Here is a 23637-nt window from a genome sequence, read left to right on the forward strand (position 1 = left end):
CCACATTTTCTCTATCCAGTCTTATCATTGATGGCCATTTGGGTTGGTTCCAATTCTTTGCTGTTGCGAATAGTGCTCCAATAAACATACATGCACATGTGTCTTTATAGTAGAATGATTTCTAATCCTTTAGGTATATACCCAACAATGGGATTACTGGGCCAAATGGTATTTATGATTCTAGATCCTTGAGGAATCACCACACTGTCTTCCACAATGGTTGAACTAATTTACACTCCCACCAACAGTGTAAAAGTGTTCCTATTTCTCCACATCCTCTCCAGCATCTGTTGTTTCCTGACTTTTTAATGATTGCTATTCTAACTGGCATGAGATGGTATCTCATTTTGGTTTTGATTTGCACTTTTCTAATTACTAGTGATGATGAGCTTTTTTTTATGTTTCTTGGCCACATAGATGCCTTCTTTTGAGAAGTGTCTATTTATGTCCTTTGCCCACTTTTTGATGAAGTTTTTTTTTTCTTGTAAATTTGTTTAAGTTCCTTGTAGATTTTGGATATTAGCACTTTGTCAGATAGAAAGATTGCAAAATTTTTCTTCCTTTCTATAGGTTGCCTGTTTACTCTGATGACAGTTTCTTTTGCTGTGCAGAAGCTCTTAAGTTTAATTAGATCCCATCTATCAATTTTGGCTTTTGTTGCCACTGCTTTTGGTGTGTTAGTCATGAAGTCTTTACCCATGCCTATGTCCTGAATGGTATTGCCTAGGTAGGTTTTCTTCTAGGGTTTTTATGGTTTTAGGTCTTACATTTAAGTCTTTAATCCATCTTGAGTTAATTTTAGTTTAAGGTGTAAGGAAGGGGTCCAGTTTCAGTTTTCTGCATACAGCTAGCCAGTTTTCCCAACACCGTTTATTAAACAGGGACTCCTTTCCCCATTGTTTGTTTTTGCCAGGTTTGTCAAAGATCAAATGATTGTAGATGTGTGACATTATTTCTGAGGCCTCTGTTCTCTTCCATTGGTCTATATATCTGTTTTGGTACCAGTACCATGCTGTTTTGTTTCTGTAGCCTTGTAGTATAGTTTGAAGTTGGGTAGTGTGATGCCTCCAGCTTTGTTCTTTTTGCTTAGGATTGTCTTGGCTATACAGGCTCTTTTTTGGTTTCAGATGAAATCTGCAGTAGTTTTTTCTAATTCTGTGGAGAAAGTCAATGGTAGCTTGGTGGAGATAGCATTGAATCTATAAATTACTTTGGGCAGTATGGCCATTTTCATGATATTGATTCTTCCTATCCATAAGCATGGAATGTTTTTCCATTTGTTTGTGTCCTCTCTTGTTTCCTTGAGCAGTGGGTTTTAGTTCTTTTTGAAGAGGTCCTTCACATCCTTGTAAGCTGTATTCCTACGTATTTTATTCTCTTTGTAGCAATTGTGAATGAGTTCACTCATGATTTGGCTCTGTTTGTCTATTATTAATGTATAGGAATGCTTGTGACTTTTGCACATTGGTTTTATATCCTGAGACTTTGCTGAAGTTGCTTATCAGCTCAAGGAGATTTGGGGCTGAGATGATGGGGTTTTCTTTTTTTTTTTTTTTTTTTTTTTTTTTTTTTGAGGCAGAGTTTCGCTCTGGTTACCCAGTCTGGAGTGCAATGGCGCAATCTCGGCTCACTGCAACCTCCGCCTCCGGGGTTCAGGCAATTCTCCTGCCTCAGCCTCCTGAGTAGCTGGGATTACAGGCACGTGCCACCATGCCCGGCTAATTTTTTGTATTTTTAGTAGAGACAGGGTTTCACCATGTTGACCAGGATGGTCTCGATCTCTCGACCTCATGATCCACCCGCCTCCATGTCATCTGCAAACAGAGACAATTTGACCTCCTCCCTTCCTATTTGAATGGCCTTTATTTCTGTCTCTTGCCTGACTTCCCTGGCCAGAACTTCCAATACTGTGTTGAATAGGAGTGCTGAGAGAGGACATCCTTGTCTCGTGCCAGTTTTCAAATGGAATGCTTTCAGTTTTGCCTATTCATTATGATATTGGCTGTAGGTTTGTCACAAATAGCTCTTAGTACTTTGAGATACGTTCCATCAATACCTGGTTTACTGAGAGTTTTTAGCATGAAGAGGTGTTAATTTTATCTAAAGCCTTTCTTTCTCTCACCTGTTTTATTCCTTCCTACAAACTTGCTGCTTCTCCCCTATTGTCACCTTCAACTGGTGACCTTTTTGTCCTGTTGGAGTGAGGAAGCAGAAGAAATCAGAAGAGAACTCGTACAAGCTCCTATTATCGTACCTACATCTGTGCATCAGAGCTACCAGCATATATCTGTGCATGTACCCCATGTGGCCCACACAATCTAAAATATTTACCGTCTGGCTGTTTACAGAAAAAAAATTGTCAACCTCTCTGTTCTAGGTGCTTATACCCAAATCTTAAGTATATCCTTGAGACTTCTCCTATTCTGGCACTGTCAGCAATGCTTTTAGGCTGCCCCTTTAAAATATATTTAAAATTCAATTATTTTAACTGTCCTCCTGGCAATAACCCTGGTCAGAACAATAATCATCCCTTATCTAAATTATTGAAATAGCCTCTTAACAAAGTCCCCTACAGCCACCCTGCAGTCTCTTCTTAGCACAGCAAACCCCACTCACTTTCTCAAAACACTCCACAGTTTTAATAAAACCCAAAGTCCTGACAGTACAGGTAAGATTTAATGGGATTTGGTACCAAGTTACCTCTCTGATCTTACCTCCCTCACTGTATTCCAGCCACCCTGGCCAACTGGCCATTCCTCTAATGTAGTGTATACACCCTTACCCCAGAACTTTTACCCTGCCATTTCCTCTTCCTGAGGGCTTCCTCTCCACGTAGCCACATGCCTTATTCCAGTGCCTGCTTCAAGCCTTTGCGTGAATGTGTTCCTCTCACTGAGGCCTTCCATTACTGAGTTTCTCCTTTCTCTCTCCTTATTGTGTATATTTAAGGTGAAAAACATTATATTTCATACACAGTGAAATGATTACTACAAACAAATTAACGTATCCTTCTCCTCACATAGTTACCCTCATGCACGTGTGTGTGTGATAAGAGCACCTGAAATCTACTCTCTTAGGAAATTTTCAGTACACAGTATTATTGCAACTTTGCACCTTTCAACTTACATTTCCCCACATCCCCCTCCTCCTCACCCCTGGTAACCACTGTTCTCTATGTTTCTATGTATCTGGCTTTTGGAGTTTTTTTTTGCCCCTGCCCGAACCCAGCTTTTTTTGATTCCATATACAAGTAAAATTGTGCAGTATTTTTCTGGTCTGGCTTATTTCATATAGTATAATGTCCTCCAGGTTCATCCATGTGGTCACAAATGGCAGGATCCGTTTATTTTTTAAGACTGAATATTTCATTGTGTTTATATACATCACATTTTCTTCCTCGATTAATCCATTGATGGACACTGGTTGTTTCCACCTTAACTATTGCAGATAATGTCACAATGAACATAGGAGTGCAGATATCTCTACAAGATGCTCATTTCACCTTCTTTGGGTGTATACAAGGAATGGGGATTGCTGGGTCATGTAATAGCTCTAGTTTTAATTTTTTGAGCATGCTCCGTACTGTTTTCCATAGTGGCTGCGCCAGTTTACACTCATGTCCACATTATTTCGAATTTTCAGCGGAACCTCCTTCTATCATTACCCTTCCTCTGCCTAATTTTCCTCCTTATCACCTGTTACCTTTTAGCATGCTGTATTATTTTTTATTTATTTTGCTTTCTATCTCCTCTTAGAGGGAAATTTCCCCAAGATCGTGTTTTTCTGTTTTGTCCACAGATGAATTCCTAGTACTAGAACGATGTCTAATGTTTAATATATGCTCAGTGAATATTTGCTGAACAAATCAGTCCTGAGGCACTAGAGATCATGGAATAGAGAATTGGTCAAGAAATCGAAAAAAGGCCAGTCTGGCTAGATCCCAGAAAGGGAGGGAAGAGGAAGAGAAGCAGGAGAGGAGGCTGAAGAAATAGGCAAAGGCCAGAGCTTTACAGGTCATGGCAAAAATGTTGCTCTTGCCTCCAAAGGATTTGGGAAACCACTGAAGGATCTTACGAAAATTTGAGTTTTTGAAAATGACACTGGCTTATCCACTGCAGCATGGAGAATAGCCTAGAGGGAAATAATAGTGACTCCAGAGAGACCAGTTAAGGGCCTGCCACCTCTTTTGTTGCCTTTCACTGAGATACTTACACTAGAAGGAAGAGCAAGTTTGCAAGAGAAGAGCATATTGAGATTGGGTCATCTGACAGCCATATAGAGATCCATTCAGCAGCCAGATATGTGTTTCTGGAGCTTAGAGGAAAAATCGGGATTAGAGAGTTAAATTTGGCATCACTACCTTTGAGATGGCAAATGCACTCAATGATGAGGCTGAGATCATCTCAGGTGAAATTATTGAGGGAGAAATTATTGAGGGTCTCAGAACTGAGCCTTTGGGAGCCCTTGGCTCAGGAAGAAGGCTGGGAGGAAAGCACACAGAGCATTGCAAGAGAGTATCACCTAGCAACGTCCTGAAAGTGGGACATGCAATAAAGTTTTGATCAGGTCGAAGAGTCAAAGCCTCTGAGCATGCAGCTCTGGAGAGAAATACAGCTGGGCTCCAAAGCAGAGACCATTTTAGAAATCAAAGAGCAACTTTGAGAGCTCACAGAGTGAAAGGGCCAAAAAAACCCACAAAGGATACCAAACAGTCTAAAGACTAATTAATTATTTTTTAAGATTAATTTATTATTTCTGTTCAAAAGCAATAACAACTAAATAAAGTCCTTTTATTACCTTACACATCCCTTTATTCAGTAAATAGTGCCCACAACAATGTTTTGTGTACAATCCTGAGGAAGGTAGGGAAGGGAGGGCAACTCAAATGACATATGCAAAGCTGACACTGCTCTCAGAGAGCTCTTGTTTCTTCTTGCGTTTAGATTCCTGATACCCATTGCATTCCAGCAGACCAATCGCCCCGTGCCAGTCGTGTATTCACTCAACACTGAATTTCAGCTCTGCAATAACGAGAAGGTGTTCCTAATGGATCCCAACACATCTGATATGTCATTGGCAGAAATGGATTACAAAGGAGCCTTTTCAAAAGGTAGGTTGCTTCCTCCACCTGCAGAAGGAGGCTCTGCCTGGATAAGAGAAGCTTACATCTCTGCTCATAAGCTCTCAGTCAGTTTTCCAGTAAAGATCCCCCAGGGTTGGTTCCAGGACAGCCAGGATTGAATCAAGGAACAGGTCAATTTCATGCTGTTTCAAAATCAAATCACACACTTGGCAGTATAATGATTGGCAGTGTGATGCCACGGAAAAGCACTGGTCTGAGTAGTAAGAGGACTGGAGTTTCTGACCAGATTTTAGCACATTGTCTAACTCTGAGTCAATTATTTTCTCAGTTCTCCAACCCCATTGCCTGCCAGTCTCAAAGGGATGCCAAGCATGTGTGTTCTCCATCCTGCTTTCTCTAATGGAAATGGCTCACTTCATGGTCACTTCTCCATCTGTCTGCTGCAGGCTGGATTCTAACCTATCTTTCCCTTGTCAGTGACACCAAATCGATGTATTCTGCCACTGTTTTCCTGTTTGGTTTTCTTTGAATCAGCCTCACTGAACACCACCTGGCCTCTCAGATGACTCCTTCTCACTCTCACTCTCCTGTCCCTGGTCTCCAGCCTCTGCCCCTTCTGTGTTAGTGTCCCCAGGTTCCATGCTTAGCTCATTCTATTCTGGCTCTGAGTGCTGCCTCTGGTCATCCCCGTGGCTTGGGCCATTGCTTTACTCTGAACTTCTTATACTCCTACTGCTCTGTGGCCATTCTATAGGATTTGACATCATCCTGGATCTCTCCAAGCTTCATTTCTATGTTTCCACATGCAGAGATGAAACTACCAAAGCTCTCCAAGCAGCATGACTTTCAGACACCTAGAGATGCCTAGGACTGGACTTGTCTCCTTCCAAGCATGCTTCTCTCCATGCCTGCTACTCTACTGACTGCATCACCAGCCTCTATGTGCCTTAACCAAAAATCTCAGGGTTATTTTCAACTTCTCATCATGCCCTACATCCCATCTATCTTTAAGATGAGTGGAATCTGATTCCTAGACATTTCTGGAGTTTATCCTCTTGCCTTACAGCTATATTTTAGGTGCCTGTCCCTTACTAAAGGATTAAAATATCCCCTAGCAGGTCTCTGTGACTCAAGTCTCTGTCCATGACCCATTCTCCATGTTTCTAAGGTACAAGTGTGTTATTAGCTTTCTGGTTAAAACCCTCCAGTGTTTCTTATTACTTACATATTCAAGTCCAGCCTCCTCAGCACTGTTTACCTACCCAGGAGCCTCTCCTGCCAGAGCCCCTACACACCCTCCACTCTTATCACACTGACTTAGCACCACATAGTAAATGTTTGGGATGAGCATTTGGAATTAGCTGGATTTGTACTAATTCCAAAATCCTCCTCCCACTACATCATTGCTGTGGAAGCTTGAATAAGTTACTTAAACAGGGAATAATAACTGAAGCTATCTTTTGGGCTCTTGGGAGGATTAAGTAAGACGGTTGCATGTAAAGAGCTCGGTGTCATAGCAGACACACAGGAAACAGTGCCTACACCAGGACTTAAACCCTTGAACCGTTCAGTATTTTGTACATGGACTTTTTTTTTTTTGGCCTAGAATGTTCTCTTCTGCCTATCACTCCCACCCCAAATGCACTGTCTGACAAATGCCTACTTGTGTTTCAGGATACTGCTCAAATATCATCTCTCTTGAAATCCTTCCATACCATTCCCCAGTCAGATTTCTGTAGTTGGCTTCATGCTCTCTTAACATGACATACCTTCCTCTATTGTGGTATGTAACAATATAGCATTTGGGTGATTAATAGAGTATTGTGGTGGTTTGGTTTGAGAGCAGCGTAGTACCTTGACTTGGAATCCTACCCTCACCATTTGCTTGCTTTGTGACCTTCAGCAAATCACTTAGCCCCACTCAGTACCTCAAGTTTCTCAAATGCAAAATTGTGAGCACTACATGAGTTATTACATGAGAAGGACCTGGTACAGTGTCTGGCAAATAGTATGAGTTTGATAAATGTGAGCTATTTTAATCAATCACTGTGTATTTATTTCCATCCTTTCAACTGCATCTCACACACCATTGTAGCCCCTGTGCATAACAGATTACTTTGCTTCCCTCAAATGCTTAATTAATGCTTATTGAAAAAAAGAAGCAATAAATTAATAAGTACTTTAGGGGCACATGGAACCATAGAGCTCTCCATAGAAAGTTGCTTTTTACTCTAAAGGAGCATGTTTAAACCCTTTCAACCCTTGACATTTGTTTCGCTTTCATCTTAAAGTCTGACCTAATTAATGCCTTTCAATCTTTTCAGGTCAAATCCTGTATGGCCGAGTACTTTGGAATCCAGAACAAAATCTTAACTCTGCTTACAAACTCCAGCTGGAGAAAGTCTATCTTTGTACGGGCAAGGATGGCTATGTGCCTTTCTTTGATCCCACAGGGACAATCTACAATGAAGGGCCGCAGTACGGATGCATTCAGCCAAACAGACACCTAAAACACAGATTCCTTCTGTTGGTATGCTGAGTGTTCTCACTATTGTGCTAAAGAGCAGACACTTGGACAGATTTCCTTAGCTATGACTTCTGCTTAAAGTAGATAAGAGGTCCACTCTTGTTGGTGTCCTCTCTGTGTTTGTGTTGTTTCCCTCAGATCAGCTAAATACTAGCACATATGTGGTGGTTATGGTGGGTAACAAGACAAGCTTCTATTGATATCCCAGGAAGAGGAAACTCTAGGCCGATATTTCTCAAAATATGGTTCGGAGACCTGGAGTGTCCCCACACTCTTTCAGGGAGTCTACAGAGTCAAAATTACTTTCATAATAATATGATGATGACTCTTTTTTTTATACTTATTCTCTCATGATTTTAGAGGGTATGAAAAGTTTATCAATAAAATTTCAGATTTTACATTGTAACAGCTATTTAAAAAATAACCACTCACCAGGTTTTGATTTAGTATCAAAAAAGAGGCAGGGCATGATGGCTCATGCCTGTAATCCCAACACTTTGGGAGGCCAAGGTGGGAAGATCATTTAAGCTTAGGAGTTTGAGACCAGCCTGAGAAACATAGGAAGACCCCATATCTACAAAAAAAGATTTGAAAACTAGCTGGGCTTGGTGGCATGCACTTGTAGTTATAGCTACTTAGGGAGCTGAGGTGAGAAAGTCACTTGAGCCTGGGAGGTCAAGGCTGCAGTGAGTCAAGATAGCACCACTCTACTCCAGGCCTGGGGATAGTCTGAGACCCTGTGTCAAACAAAAGGCATAATTATTTGAAAAAGCTATTAACTACATAGCTTTAGAGGCCAGATTTTCTTCACACACTTTAGCCAAAACAGCATATCACAACTGATTGAATTCAGAAGCAGTTATGAAAATCTAGTCCTTTTCCTAAGATTATAAAAATGTAAAATGCCGCCAGCTCTCTTTTTGGGGAGAATGGATGAATTTAGGTATTTTTACCAAAAAATATCTTACCTAGGTTAACATGTAATGAGTTTCTTACTGTCAGTTTAAAATGAATAAGTTAGCACTCTTAGAATTTTTTCAGGTTTAATTTTTAACAGAGTAAATGTTGATAGATATAAATCACATAAATACAAACTCTCTGGGGTTCCTGATTTTTAAGTGTGTAAAGAGTCTTGAGACCAAATAGCTTGAGAATTATTGGGCTAGAATATCCCACTTTTTGCATTTTGAGATCACAAAAGTCACTACATGTCTTTTTTGGAAAGGACAATGGGTTCCTAGAGGAAGTGTATTAGTCTGTTTTCATGCTGCTAACAAAGACATACCTGAAACTGGGTAGTTTATAAAAGAAAGAGGTTAAGTGACTCACAGTTCAGCATGGCTAGGGAGGCCTCAGGAAATTTACAATCATAGCAGAAGGGGAAGCAAATATGTCCTCCTTCATGTGGCAGCAGCAAGAAGTGCCAAGCAAAGGGGAAAAACCTCTTAAAAACCATGAGATTTCATGAGAACTCACACCCTATCACAAGAACAGAATGGAGATAACCACCCCCGTGATTCAATTACTTCCCACTGGGTCCCTTTGATGACACATGGAAATTATGGGAACTATAATTCAAGATGACATTTGGTGGGGACACAGCCAAAATATGTGAGGCAGCCACTGACTTAAGGAGAGGGCTTTGCAGCACATACTCTTCCCAACCCAAGCTAACGCCAGGAGTGATAAGCACTTTTCTCCTCACAGTCACTGCCACCTACCAGTACAGAGGAACCATATTTCTAAATCTCGCGTTTCTTTTTTCTGAAATCCTAGGACCGCAGTCAGCCAGAGGTAACTGATAAGTACTTCCATGATGTGCCTTTTGAGGCTCACTTTGCCTCCGAGTTACCTGATTTCCATGTGATCAGTAGCATGCCAGGTGTGGATGGATTTACTCTAAAAGTAGATGCACTCTATAAGGTGAGTTTGGTGAGAAGAACAGATGCTTAAGACCAAGTCTACTTAAAAACTTGCGGGGAAAAAAAAGGAGGAGGACTGAAACACCTCTGGATTCTTCATCATCCTGCCATTCTTGCTGGCAGATCTTTTTTTATTGTTGTTAAGCTTATTATCCACCCAAAATGTTCATATGTATCCCCAGTAGACCAAAACAATAACACAGTTCTTTAATTTGCATATAGTCATTTGTCACTGTGCACATCATGGCTGCATATGATACTCCAGTTTTTCCTAAGTTCTTTTATGTGGCATCCACTTTTGGTTCAATGCTAAACCAGCTGATTTTCATGGACATATGGAAAACATTTCACAAAATCATAATACACTACAACAATTTAGAGGTGCAAGAATTACTACTATTTGGTAAACAAAAATACCTTAAGTTTCAGCAATGAACATGAACTTTCAAAATCAAATTTCACTTCTTTTCCATCTCCAAATAGTAATCTATGACCCTTCAGAACTATTATCATGCTTTAGAAGTTATTTCAAAACCATTAAGTGTTTTAATGAAGGAAGATGTGGGGGAGATAAAAACTTGATGATTCAGCCTGATCCAGAAAGTGTTTAGAAAATGTTTGTCAAGTATCTGTGTATTATGCACAGAGTACATATTTAGTGAATATTTTGTTGAATGACTTCACTTTTGCTGAGGTTCACCAATAAATAGTAAATTGACATAACACACAATTGAAGGTCACTATAAACAAATGTGTTTTTTAATGGTATTATTTCACTGCTATCAATAAAGAGAGGCAAATCATAAGCATTCACTTAGCTAAAGAGACCATGAAAGGTAATTTCTTAGGCTATTCCATGTACACATAGGGAAACAAATAAAGAATGTGAATAGCTGACTCAAGATCATCTTAATCTGGAAAAAAATAGAACCTATATTTGGTTCAATTCTCTATGTATTAGTAGACATCAACCATTGTTAATGCTTTTCTGGAAATCAGTTCTCTATCAAGGGTTATAGTGGCCATTATCTGTCCATTTCCTTTCTTCAGAGGTGGTCTTTGGGCAACGACATGTTCACTTTGCCTCCCTGCAGGTGGAGGCAGGACACCAGTGGTATCTCCAGGTGATCTACATCATTGGCCCTGACACCTTCTCAGGGCCCCGTGTGCAGCGCTCTCTCACAGCTCCTCTCAGACGCAATCGAAGGGACCTGGTGGACCCCAGTGGCCGGCTGACCCTTGATGATTCCCTTATCTATGATAATGAAGGAGACCAAGTCAAGAATGGCACCAATATGAAGTCCCTGAATCTGGAGATGCAAGAGCCGGCGGTAGCTGCATCTCTGTCACAGACTGGGGCATCCATTGGCAGCGCCCTGGCTGCGATCATGCTTCTACTTCTGGTGTTTTTGGTGGCTTGTTTCATCAACAGGAAATGCCAGAAACAGAGGAAGAAGAAACCCACAGAGGACATTTTGGAAGAATATCCTCTGAATACCAAGGTAGACGTGCCCAAGAGGCACCCAGACCAGGTAGAGAAGAATGTGAACAGACAGTACTGCACTGTGAGGAATGTCAACATTCTGAGCGAGCCTGAGGCGGCTTACATGTTCAAAGGTGCTAAAGTAAAAAGACTGAACCTGGAAGTCAGAGTTCACAACAATTTACAAGATGGAACAGAAGTTTAATGGAGGAGACCTATGTGTATTTTTTTTCTAAAATCATTTTTATAAAATGGGGGGAAATACTGGTATTTTTATAATCTCGCAGATAAAAAAGGGAAAACTATAGCTTTGAGTGGCAGACGGCACACATCACATGCACCAACTCACAACTGAGCTACCTCACTCAACAAAGAACCACTGAGACCCCCAGAGTATTAGAGTTATTTCCATAGATCCCTTTAATCGTGTCAGCAACTGTACAGAGCTCCTTCTGTAACGCTGGTCTTAGAAAACAGTACTTTAGTATCAGGACAGAAGTCGAACAATCAGATTAGCAGATGGAGATGAGAGGACTGGGTAGTGTACCATGACAGATCCCAGAGAGGAGCAGGTACAGGGCCTTTGGTTTCCTCTCCCAGCCCCAGCTTTCTCCCACAGGGCTTTTCCTGAGCTCCCAGACAGCAGAGTATGAACTGCCGACACCCAGATTCCATTAAAAATTCTGCTAATCAACACAACACATATATTTGCTTATGGTTTCCACTTGACAGCCTATGCTCCATGGCCTCTAATTGTACTTTGCTTTTCCAGAGCCCTTTTCACCTGGGGATTTCAATGTGCTTAGGACTACTGTAGAATCCTCTGAAAACCATGGGAGTCTCCCCTGGCTGACTTCTGGCGCAAAGAACTCCCTCCTAGAAAGTGGGAGACGAAACCCCAGTTAAGGAGGGGCCTGGCAGGCATATCAGAGCAAACTAGTGATGCGCTTCACCCCAGGGAGGTGTCTTTCTTCCCAACTGGTTTACTGGGCACTGAGACATCCCACCCTGACCAATGATGCTGCAAAACAGGATCAATGCACTATGACCTTTTAATTCAACATTGCCATAAATGCTTTAAAGAAAACCCACCACACTTTCCTGCTATTCCAGGAATAGATAATCCTGTGTACTTGGCTAGTTGTGGGATTTTATATTATGTTAATGCTTTGGGAAAGTAAGTGATTCATTTGAATATGGCAAATCAGGAGAAAGCCCAGGTTGGGGTGAAATCAGACTTAACAAGTACAGGCTTGTTCTCCTTGCTGTGTGTGACACAGCAGACAGAGGCACTGTTCCTGATGCAGTATTTCAGGGATTTCTCTTTGAGGGGTTCTTTTCTGGTAGCTCAGGCAATTATTTTTACCATATCAGCACATGACAAGGCCATAAACACATGGCTCTAAAATAATTTAGTGTTCAAGTATCAGCTTAACTATTTTGTGTAGGGTACACACAGCTTGCTCTTGTTTATTCTTTGTTTCTGACTTATTGGCAAAAACATAAGCATGTGTGCCATGCTGTTTTGAAATGGAGGCACAGTTTCATTATTCAAGAGTAAAAGACATATCCTCTTCTGATGTGTGGCACACCATACTCAGCAAGCAAATAACAGACCCTTCACATTGTGTAATATTTATATGAGAATAACTCGAGCTCTTTGAGAACATTTCAAACTAGTAACACTTTGGAACTAAAAGTTAGAAAGAATAAACTGTGAAAGGTTCTAGGCAGCTCTGTGAGACTCCAAGCTCCTTGACAGTAGGACCTTTGTGAGCCACGCCTTTCATTCTTCAGCAGTGCCTTGCATGTAACAAGCACTCCAGAAATGTTGTTGAATGAATGAATGGTGTCATGGGTGAGTGATAGGGAAATAAATTTAGGAAGGGAAAGTGAGAGGGTATGGTGGCAATATCACAAAGGAAGAGAGAGGAAAACAATTATCTTCTCTAATTGGATTATGATAGTCTTTTACTTGAAGCAAAGAAACACCACTTTACAAAGGCATGATTCTGGTGGTGGTTCTAAGGAAGCATGAATGAAACATTCATAATAATGTATCAGCAGGAGGTAAGACTATGAACTGGCATCCAGAATAGATTTAGAGGAAAGTCTGATTTAGCTTTCTGAGATGAGTGTCAAGTTTTCAGGAAAGAATGAATTGGGGTGAGCCCAGAGTCTGAAATGCCTGACTGGTCAGGTGGTACTTAAAACCAGCTTAGGCAATTCAGGCAAGAACTCCTGTTTCAGCCTCATGGACACCCAGAATTGGTATCTCATGGCTAGAGAGCTGATCAGCCAGGCACAGAATCTCCAGAACAACCTAGAGAGTGAATGCTAATTTGTAGAAGAAATTTTCATTTGGCCCATTATTTGTAACTGTGTAATTGCTCCAAGTGCCAGAATGCTTACACATTAAAGCAGCACCTTTCCATTTGCCCAGATATTCTTCTTGCACACCCCTTCCATGACTGCTGAATAGGACATTGTATGGGAAGAGTGCAGAGGTGGCAGAATGAAGCTAGAGCAGGAAGGACTAAAGACTGAACCCCAGAGTGCTCCCAGCCAACCTCCATGGACAAGGTCTGAAATGACAAGGGCAAGAGTAAAACTGGAAACTGTGTGTGAAAGGAAGGCCCTTGCAGTATTTCTGCCTCCCTTTCTTTCTGCCCCTTACCCAACTACATGTACATTATTGAATGCCAGTACTTCTCTAGTGGATGCACACTTGTTAAATAGTGTTAAGAGATGTGGAAATGAGATATATATACCCTTTGATGTAGAATTATTCACTTGGTTTGTTTCATACTTCATTCTAGGAGTCAGATAATTTGATAACTAATGTGGATTATATTTCAGTCAAAGCTCTGCTTTCAATTTCTCTGATTTGCTCACTAATGCTTGTGTGTGTTTTACTAACCTTTTTATATCTTGCCTTCAAGTGAGAAGGAAAAAACAGCTCTCAGTGGTTGCTACTTGCTATTATATGCTGGTTGTGAAGGTTAAAAGAAAGAATGATCTGCACCATTTTTTCTGCCTTGCTGCCCTTTTATTGTACCCCAGGCCTCCTAGAGGACTCCTGCAGATTCTGTTGTTGGGGGATGGATATAATGTTGGAATGTGTTTGCACAGTCTTATGATATTCAATCTCAGTCTCCTATAGATATTTGTTATTCTTGGATACTACACACCTGCTCAGACTGAGTAAAACATTTGTGGTGCTGTCAACCTGATTTCTTGACTCTCAAATGATTTTTGTATTTCCAATATGAATTTGTGTGTTATGAATTTCTGATTTCTCCAATAGCATATGCCACTATATAAATTTGTATTAAGAAATGACAGTCTGGTTGTTTTTGTTTGTTTTCCTGTGTTTTTTTTAGATTATGTCTCTTATTAATATAGACACTGCCTTTAAGATGGCAACATTCATTCTAAAATTTGAGGTAGTCCTTTGGAGAAAAGGGTGAATCTGAGACACACATAAACTGTGTGAAGAGTAAGATGCTGAATAAATTATATATTCCCAGATTATCCTGGGTCTTCTTTGGCAATAAGTTGAAATTCTGAGACCAAGAGGAATAATTAAAATCTCTCTGTGCCATATAATGAGATGATTTTTGTATTTATTATCATCAAAACTTCTAAAGAGATGTGATACAGTATGAGAGTGGCTATGTCCTTCTGTGCGCATGCAAATATTTGAGCATCCATCACTGACCCTGAAAAAAATCAAAGCTCCAAACAAGAGTTTATTGCTCTTGAAGGGAAAAATCAGAGTCAAAATGGAACTGAACCCAGTTGGTCCCTGCATTCTGCAAGCCTGTGCATTTGTGTGCCTTTCCCTTCCGATTAAACAAAAAACTGCCAGTAACAGTGACCAGCAGGGCTCTGTTGGCACATTTGCAAACTCAGCAAGACTTGAGAAAACATGTTTATAGAAAATCTGGGGAAGGGATGCCACAGCCAATCCGGAAGTTGCTGAGATACTGCCAGAAGCTTAATGTAAACTTCCCATCCTCACAATTTCCTGTGATTATCTGTTGCCTTAGAGCACACTCTCCACTCTGGAGTGAATGTTTCTAGGGTGCAGAGAAGCTGTATCAGGAACCAGTCTAAGAATTGTTAGCATTGTCTGTGAAAATGCTTCTGAGACTGGAAATATGGTCATAAAATTTAGGGATCTTGAGGAATAGTGGCAGAAAATGAGTTCCCATTTAGAATTTAAAATGTCTCATAGACTGGTTTTGAAGAAATGTACTGGGAGTGGTGGATGGAGACTATATTTGGAATAGGTTATTAGGTTCAACTACATGAAATTGATGATTTGATAGGTTAAAAATAGTCCAATATCAATAGTTCTGTGTGTCTCAACATAATATTAAGATACCACAATATGAAATACAGGTTCTGTCCCAAATGAGCCACAGAGAACTATTAAATAGAACCCTGTGCACTGAGAGTAGCAAATGCACCAGGACTGTTCCAGGAATTATATGAAATGACATATTGAGCATATCTGGCAATGGTCCAATCAAGAACAATGACTCCCTTATATTCTGTACCTCATTCAGTCTTCATAACAACCCCATAAGACATAGTTGTCCTGGATAATTTTCTTTGAAAATTTCATATGAATGTCAGAATTTCAAATCTTTGAAGGCCTTCACAAACACAACTTGATGTTACTTTAAAATGGTCCCAAGCTCCTATAATTTAAATTTAACGCTTGTCATGAAAAATTACATCATTTGATTGATACAACAAAATAGACCTATGCTGCAACCCTCTCTAAAAAAGCTAGCAAAATTTTATCCCTAGGCTCATTTTGGTTTAAGGCTAAGCTCCAAGACTACTCAGCAAGTTACAAAAGTTATTAGAATCTCAGTCTCTAAGATAATTTTCATAAATCGTTAAAAAACAGTATCAAGATAGCTCTCTTAAACATCCCACTAAGGAATGCTTTAAAAATGAACCAGTACTGGCTACTAGCAACTCCCAGGAGTCCCTGTGCTGCTGATTCTATTTGCTCCACATTGACTCTGCCCTGCTATGTGCTCCAGGAAACCTACTTTTCATCAACTGCTTCTACAAGGCTCCCTTGCCTCTTGGCTTCTGGTTGAGGTTGGCCACGTGCAACCACTGATGAGAGGCTGGTGCGTGTTTAGCCTCCTCCCTGCTTCCTCCTGCCTTGTGATTCTGGGGTAGATGGCCATCACTCTCCCTGGCCACAGGTCCTGATTCATAGCCTCCCTTCCACAGTTCCAGTGTTCACCGGTTCTGATGAAACCCCTTCCCTCCCTTGCCCATGAAAGGCTAGAGACAATGATTTCATGCCGTCCCTAGTCCTTGGGTACTACATCATCCCTGTGGATACCTGACTGAACTTTGCCCACGCATTTGTAAATAGCCCCTTTATTTGACTCTTTATTCAGAACCTTTGAGTATGCTATCTCTTTCTGTCCAAACTCTTATACAGTCCTTAAATTCAATGCCAATTTCTTCTCTAATGTAAATCACAATTAACTACTTGAACTCAAATCTTGTCTCAATTTTAAATTTGCTTGTTATTATAAAGAATGATGTGCTGATAAATGCTTTACAACTAGATTTTGGGATAAAGGGAAGATCAATTTATAGTATTTGCTAGTGTTTGTGTTGTAAATACTCCCACCATGGCTGAATTCAGCCCACTAGCATAATTTCACTGAATGTGGAATAGGGAAGAGACACACGGTAGTACAACTTTATGCACTATTTTCACCACAAGTATACAATAAACACAACCTGGAAAGCATCAATAATAATAAAATGCAGTAAAATAATTTGGGAGTGGTTAATTCTGAGTAGCTATTACCATTGTTTTTAACATAATTTATTTCATTGTATTTATTTAACTTGTAATAATGTCTACATTTAACACTGGCTGTGAAATGCCTGAAAATTTAGGAATGGACTTTCACACGCTAGTGTAACCCAGCTCCAACACATCACTGTAACAGCAAATATGTATTTAACAGCCACAATCACTTAGTCAATTCATTTTTCCCTCACATTTTACCATATGTGCTAAACATATCTCAATAACTTTTCTTTAAAATTTTGTATTTGGCTGTTAAATCATTCTTTTGAGCAGGGTGCTATAGGAAAATTAGCCTTTTACAAACCTGTAAAGTTCTATGTATTCAGAATAATGAAAATTTTATTAAATAATCTTTTCTGAATTCTTTTTCTGGATAAGTATAAACCTGGATCCTAACAGAATCATCTAATATTTCCTTCTAACAAAACTCATCGTTTGGGGGAAAAATAGTTTTATAGTATTCCATAGCATGTTTCTAGTCTAAATGGTAGTAACTGAGCTGTTGATACAACTAGAAAAACTCAGAAAACGATAAAAGTGAATGTTAAAGTTACCATCCTGAAATCAAAGAAGTAAAACATCACCTGTTACTCATATTCTTCTGGCTACAAATCTAGCCCTATTACTTCCTGGTTGTCTGGAATGCAACTAGTAGAACTTACTGAGCCTGTGTCTGTATCTGCAAAATAGAGGCCAACATACCTAATTCACAAGTTGGTAAGCATAACATAGATCATTTATGTCAAGTGCATTACCCAATGTCTGGCATGAATAATAATAAATATTTTCCACCCATTTCATACTAATCTCAAAATTTTTTGAGATAACATGGGATTTAGTTTATTGTGGCAAAGTCTGAATGGGAGTCAGGAATTACTATGCAGAACAGAATGCAGAACACCATTCTACCTTCTCTGCTGCAGAAAGATCAGTTTGGATTTGTAAATCTGAGAGGGCTCCCAGGTCACTGGCCTTTTTAATCTTGAACATCTCTGCCTTCTCCATTGTTGCTCCTCTTAAACCAGTGGTTCTTAAACTTTAGGGTGCATCAGAATCACTTGATGGAGTAGGGTTTCAGGGAATTTGCATTTCTAATTAGTTTTTAGGTCCCAGGACTCAGCTTTAAGGACCAAAACCGTAATCTCTTCAACTCACACTCAACAGCTCCAGTCATGCTTATCCTCTGAGTCAAGCAGCTCCTGCATGGGTTAAAGGGCCAGCATGCATAACACTGCTGGAAGTCTAGATAGAGAGAGAGAAAAAAGTATTCAGCCAGGCGCGGTGGCTCATGCCTGTAATCTCAACACTTTGGGAGGCCGAAGTGGGTGGATCACCTGAGGTCAGGAGTTCAAGACCAGGCTGGCCAACATAATAAAAACCCATCTCTACTAAAAATACAAAAAAAAAAAAAAAAAAAAAAAATTAGCCAGGTTTGGTGGTGAGCCCCTGTAAGCCCAGCTACTTTGGAAGCTGAGGCGGGAGAATTGCTTGAACCCGGGAGGCAAAGGTTGCAGAGAGCTGAGATTGCACCACCGTACTCCAGCAGCCTGGGCAACAGAGCAAGACTCCATCTCAGGAAAAAAATAAATAAAGTATTCACAGAGTTTAACTTTCTGTTAATATACAAACACCTAAATGGCAATTTGTTAGTCCTAATTATGTCTCCAAATTAATACTTTCACTAAAAAATTTTTCCAGAGTGAATAAAAAAATAGGGGCTGGGTGTAGTGGCTTATGCCTGTTATCCCATCACTTTGGAAGGCTGAGGCAGGCAGATCACTTGAGGTTAGGAGTTTGAGACCAACCTGGGCAACAAGGTGAAACCCTGTCTACTAAAAATAAAAAATAATAATAACTGGACATGGTGGCAAGTGCCTATAGTCCCAGCTGCTTGGGAGGTTGAGGTGGGAGAATCACTTGAACCCAGGCAGCAGAGGTTGCAGTGAGATCGTGCCACTGCACTCCAGCCTGGGCGACAGAGTGAGACACTGTCAAGAAAGAAAGAAGGAAAGAAAGGAAGAAAGAAAGAAAGAGAGAAAGAAGGAAGAGGAAGGAAGGAAGAAGGAAGGAAGGAGGAAAGGAGGGAAGGAAGGGGAAAAGAAATAGGGCAATTTATACATTGACTGGGAAATATAGAGCACACCAATTTAAATTTGGAGCACTTCAATTTTTCTACCCTGCAAGATAAAGAGGTAGTGGAAAGTAAGAATTCTTTCAAATGACAATGTGTGCCATCAAGTCAAATTGTGTTGCCTCCTTCCCTGACTGTCTTGGTCTTCTTAATGTTCTTTTCCTGCTAAAGCCTACTATGTTTTTTCTTTCCTCATAGTTTAACGCAATATATAAAATAATAAGATATGCATTTTAAATGGCTTTCCTTTTTAGAACAGTTTTTAGGTTACTTCTTTTGATCTGATATTAGCATTTTGTGTCCTTTAGGTTCCAAGCAAAATTGAGTAGAAAGTACAGAGATTTCATAAATCTCCTCTGGCCACATGCATGCATAGCCTCCTCTGTTACCAACACCTTCCACCAGAGTAGTGTATTTACAGTCGATGAACCTACACTGACATATCATTATCAGTGAAGTTCATAGCTTACATTATGGTTCACTCTTGGTGTACATTCTATGGATTTTGACAAATGTATAATGACATATATCCACCATGATCATATCATACAGTGTTTTCACTCTAAAAATCCTCTGGTGCTCCACCTATTCACCCTACCTTCTTTTAGGAACCAGTGATTTTTTTTTTTACTGTCTCCATAGTGTTGTCTTTTCTGGAGTGTCATATATTTGGAATCATTTCAAATTACCTTCTTCCTCTTAGTCATATGCATTTCTTCGACGTGTTTTTATAGCTTGATAGCTAATTTCTTTTCAGTGCTGAATAAAATTATACTGTATAGATGTATCACAGTTTATCCATTCACCTACAAATTGCCTCTTGGTTGCTTCCAAGTTTTGATACTTATGAGTAAAGCTACTATAAACGGCCTGGCATGGTGGCTCACGCCTGTAATCCCAGCACTTTGGGAGGGCGAGGGAGGGCGGATCACAAGGTCAAGAGTTAGAGACCAGCCTGGCCAACATGAGGAAACCCTGTTTCTACTAAAAGAAATACAAAAAATACCCCCCCCAAAAACTAGCCGGGCGTGGTGGCGCGCGCCTGTAATCCCAGCTACTTGGGAGGCTGAGACAGGAGAATCGCTTGAACCCAGGAAGCGGAAGTTGCAGTGAGCCGAGATCGTGCCACTGCACTCCAGCCTGGGCGACAGAGAGAGACTCCGTCTCAAAAAAAAAAAAAAAAAAAAAAAAGCTACTACAAACATCCATGTATGTGCAGGTGTTTGTGGCAAATAAGTCTTCAGCTTCTTTGGGTAAATACACAGCAGTGACGACTGAGCGCAACCAATGTTTTTTACTTAAGCGGTCTTCAATAAATCACTTCACTTTACTGAGCTTCAGTTTCTTCTTCTGCAAATTCTAATAAAAATAGCACCTCCGAGAGTTCCCTTGAAGATAAAAGAGGTAACGTATTCAAGCACTTCAATGCCTGATAACTAATACATGATTATCTTCTACATCCTTCAACGCGCAACTGCTCAAAATTCCCTCATACAGGTTGGGCTTTGATTTTTAGCTTCGATAATTTGTTTTGCTCTTCCAGATGTCCAGAATGCCCTTTCATGTTACCATCTCGCTGAGCCTTTGGTTGGAATCCTCATACTAGAGGATCAGTACGTTTAACAGAGGAACTACCGAAATAGTTGGGTTCCAAACACTGGCTGTAGCATTTACTTTCCGTGTAAATTTGCTGAAGTTATCTAACGTCTCTGTATCTCAATTTCCTCATGTATAAAATGGGGATAATATATCTACCTCATAGAGTTGTCGTCGGAGCCATTTTAATGGCAAAAACCATAATTACTTGTGTACCAGCCTAATAAACCAGTGTATATTCGTAAATAAGTTGGAACAATACCTGCCACAAAGTACATGCCAGATACACGTTACTGACTGTTATTAATGTTAGGTGTCCGCCACCTACACCACGCGGTGAGTTCCTTGGGTGTGGGGACAGTCTAATCTCCGAGTCCACACTGCCTAGAACAAAATAAGCATCGCAGTACATTTGAGAAAGAGAAGGTGAGTGGAAACCGAGGGCGAAACGAGGGCGTAGGGAGAAAGGGTGGGGAAGCTTAGAGACCGGTGAGGGAGCAGAGCTGGAGCTCCGCAGGCGCAGGGCGCGGCTTCCCTCTCCCCGGGCCTGGGGCCGCAGGCAGGTGGAGCCGAGAGGCCGGAGGAGGGGCAGGAGGAAAGGGTGCGGCCGCGATCCAGGCCCGGAGCCAGCGCGGAGTACCAGCGCCCGGGGCGCACACCTTCGCTCGCAGTTCGCAGGCAAGCTAGTTTCCCGCCACCGCGCTTCAGGGTAAGTTCAGCTTCCAGGCGCGTCCCCGGAGCCTCGCTCACCGCCGGCAGCTGTCTGGTGTCTTGGGGAGATCGCGGCGCCTCTCCCAGTTCCCCCGCGAGCGCAGCTCCGTCCGGGGCAGGGCGGGCGGCTGGCGACCTCGCCGGGTCCAAACCCAGCCGCGTGGGTGCGGAGCTGGACGCAGCTCAGTCCCGCATTTCAGAGTCGAGGAGGCTGGAACCCAGGAGAGGAAAAGGGCCGTGCCCTTGGGTGGGGTGGGGGGGGGGTCACCCAGATCTTGGTGGGGCCCAAGCTGATACTCAGCTGTCCTCGCTCCCTGAAAACTTCGCTGATCACAGCTAGCAGCTTAGGGGATCCACTTAGCCATCTTGGCCTCCCCAGTACTAAAGGACTAGGAGAGAGAAAAAAGCTGGGAGTCGGAAGGTTCCTCGGGTCCCCGGCATCGCAGACGGGGCTGGCTCAGAGGTCTGCTCTGTGGACTTGGAATCCCATCCCGTGAGCACGTTCTCCTCTTCACGTAGCCAATATATTCTCTTTTTTACTTATTTTTTTAGAAGGTAGAAAAAAGTGGATTTGCATATTGAGGGTTGGAAGTTCAGAAGTTTGCTCTTTCCTGAAAAGACTCACCGTTTTCTTTGCAACAGAATCCTATTCACTAGATATGAATCATTCCCTCGGCATTTAAGTCTCCAGGTGGAAGATTTAGATACTTGATTGCAAATGACCATATATAGGAAATTATGCAGGTGCTGGGAGGTTCTGGGTCTCTGGAGGCCCCTCTGGCTGCTGGTAAGAAATTGCACAGCCAGGGCTGAATTCTTTCCAAGGATTTGTGTTCGGCACTGACAGCAAGACTCTCCCCTCCAGGAGAGATACATTTACATACTACGTTCATCAACATCATATTTTAAAATGTAACCAATTAATACATTATTCCATGAAGATATCACTTTTGTTTTTCACGATGTCAGAAAACTTCAGACTGACCAGAAAGGGAATTTTTAAATGTAAAGAAGACCAAAATCTTGTTCTCCGAACTGTGGTTGTGTACAGAGACCTGTTTAGAAATAACTATAGTGGAGGAAGTAAAAGGAAATGATGCAATCCCTTTCAGGAAAGGGATTGAAGTTCTGTGTAAGTCATTTGGCCTTCGCTGTGGAGTAATTCTGTACTTCTTAAAAGTTAAATGACAGATTAGTAATAATTCTAAATAATTTTCAAATTCTACTGGATCAACGCGTATCTAGTGTCAGCTTTAGTCAGGGGTGGGCCAGACAGTGGGGTAAGGCAGAAGGATGGGGGTTAGTTTCATACCTTTAGAGTCTAGCTGCCTCAATGCCGTAGGGGACCACTCACTAGCTGTGTGACTATGGGACATTGCCATCCCTCTCTGGGCCCCAGCTTCTTCATATGCAAAATGGAGCTGTACTATCTAACTCACTGGATGATTTTGAGGCTTGTCTTAAATCATTCATTCATTCAATAAGTTTTTGTTTTAAATATCTACTGTGCCCCAGTGAACACAGATAAGAAGAATCCCCAGCCTTGTAAAATTGAACTCATTCAATGCTAGCAACACCCCCTTCTTCACTTTTTACAGGTGAGGAAATTGAGCCACAAAGAAATTGTGTTTAAGAGGCAAAACTAGAACTAATAATAATTTGTTTCCACTGTATAGGGTGGTTTGACTTCTGATTTTTAGACTTCCTAATAGTTTATCTGGCTGTAACCCCTCTTAAGTCAAAGAGCATCTATTTATAGAGATGCAGTGTTAGACTCTAACTAGAGAGCTGACTGCCCTAGGCCACAGAGAGCCTGAAAAAAACCAGGGCTAAATATTTCCAGAGGCTGATAGTGTTATTTCCCATTGAACTTTGCTCTGGGGGTATCAGGGAATTTTTAGAATATTTTGTTCCCAGGAAGGGTGGGAACAACTTGCATTTCTAAATCAACACTGGAGATATGCCAACATGTTTGAATACTATCTATGTAAGAAAAGTGTGTCTGGCTTCCCAATCAAAGAACTGCCCCTCTCACCTCTACACCCTACCAAGGACTGGACCACCTCCTCAAAGAGCAGACATGTCTTTATAACAGACTATAGGCTTGGAACCTTGTAAAATGTACATGGAGGTTTCACAATCAGGCACAAGGAATCCAGTTGAAGGCAGCAAAAATTTGTACTGATTTGGTGAGAAGGAGCAAAGTTCTATGTTTATGTTGTTATTGATCCTTGTCGTGGTAGCCTGACAGTAATCAGCATGGTTCTGCTAGACTTTAAATAAGTCAAAAATTGGCTTTTCGGAAGCATATTTGTTAGCAT

The 23637-nt window shown here is 41.1% G+C and overlaps 2 protein-coding genes across 8 annotated transcripts in view; both read left to right on the forward strand.

Moving 5' to 3' along the window:
- FRAS1 (Fraser extracellular matrix complex subunit 1) overlaps positions 1–14354 on the forward strand; it is a 460403-nt gene extending 446049 nt beyond the window's left edge. For 5 of the 6 annotated variants that reach the window (XM_074396330.1, XM_074396331.1, XM_074396334.1 and 2 more), the window contains 4 exons: positions 4944–5110; positions 7408–7613; positions 9387–9533; positions 10627–14354. In XM_074396330.1, coding sequence (XP_074252431.1) covers positions 4944–5110; positions 7408–7613; positions 9387–9533; positions 10627–11220 — 1114 coding nt within the window. In that variant the 3' untranslated portion in view covers positions 11221–14354. Of the gene's footprint in view, positions 1–4943; positions 5111–6757; positions 6867–7407; positions 7614–9386; positions 9534–10626 lie in introns of those variants that run through there. The other variant, XM_074396335.1, reaches the window with a different exon arrangement.
- A 6810-nt stretch (positions 14355–21164) lies between these two features.
- Positions 21165–23637, forward strand: part of ANXA3 (annexin A3) — a 59759-nt gene continuing 57286 nt past the window's right edge. Inside the window, exon 1 of one of the 2 annotated variants that reach the window (XM_039468132.2) lies at positions 21165–21314. The gene's annotated coding sequence lies outside the window, so the exon portion shown is untranslated. The remainder of the gene's footprint in view (positions 21315–23637) is intronic. The other variant, XM_003923934.4, reaches the window with a different exon arrangement.

This window comes from Saimiri boliviensis, chromosome 3, assembly GCF_048565385.1.
Source record: "Saimiri boliviensis isolate mSaiBol1 chromosome 3, mSaiBol1.pri, whole genome shotgun sequence".
Taxonomy (NCBI): domain Eukaryota; kingdom Metazoa; phylum Chordata; class Mammalia; order Primates; family Cebidae; genus Saimiri; species Saimiri boliviensis.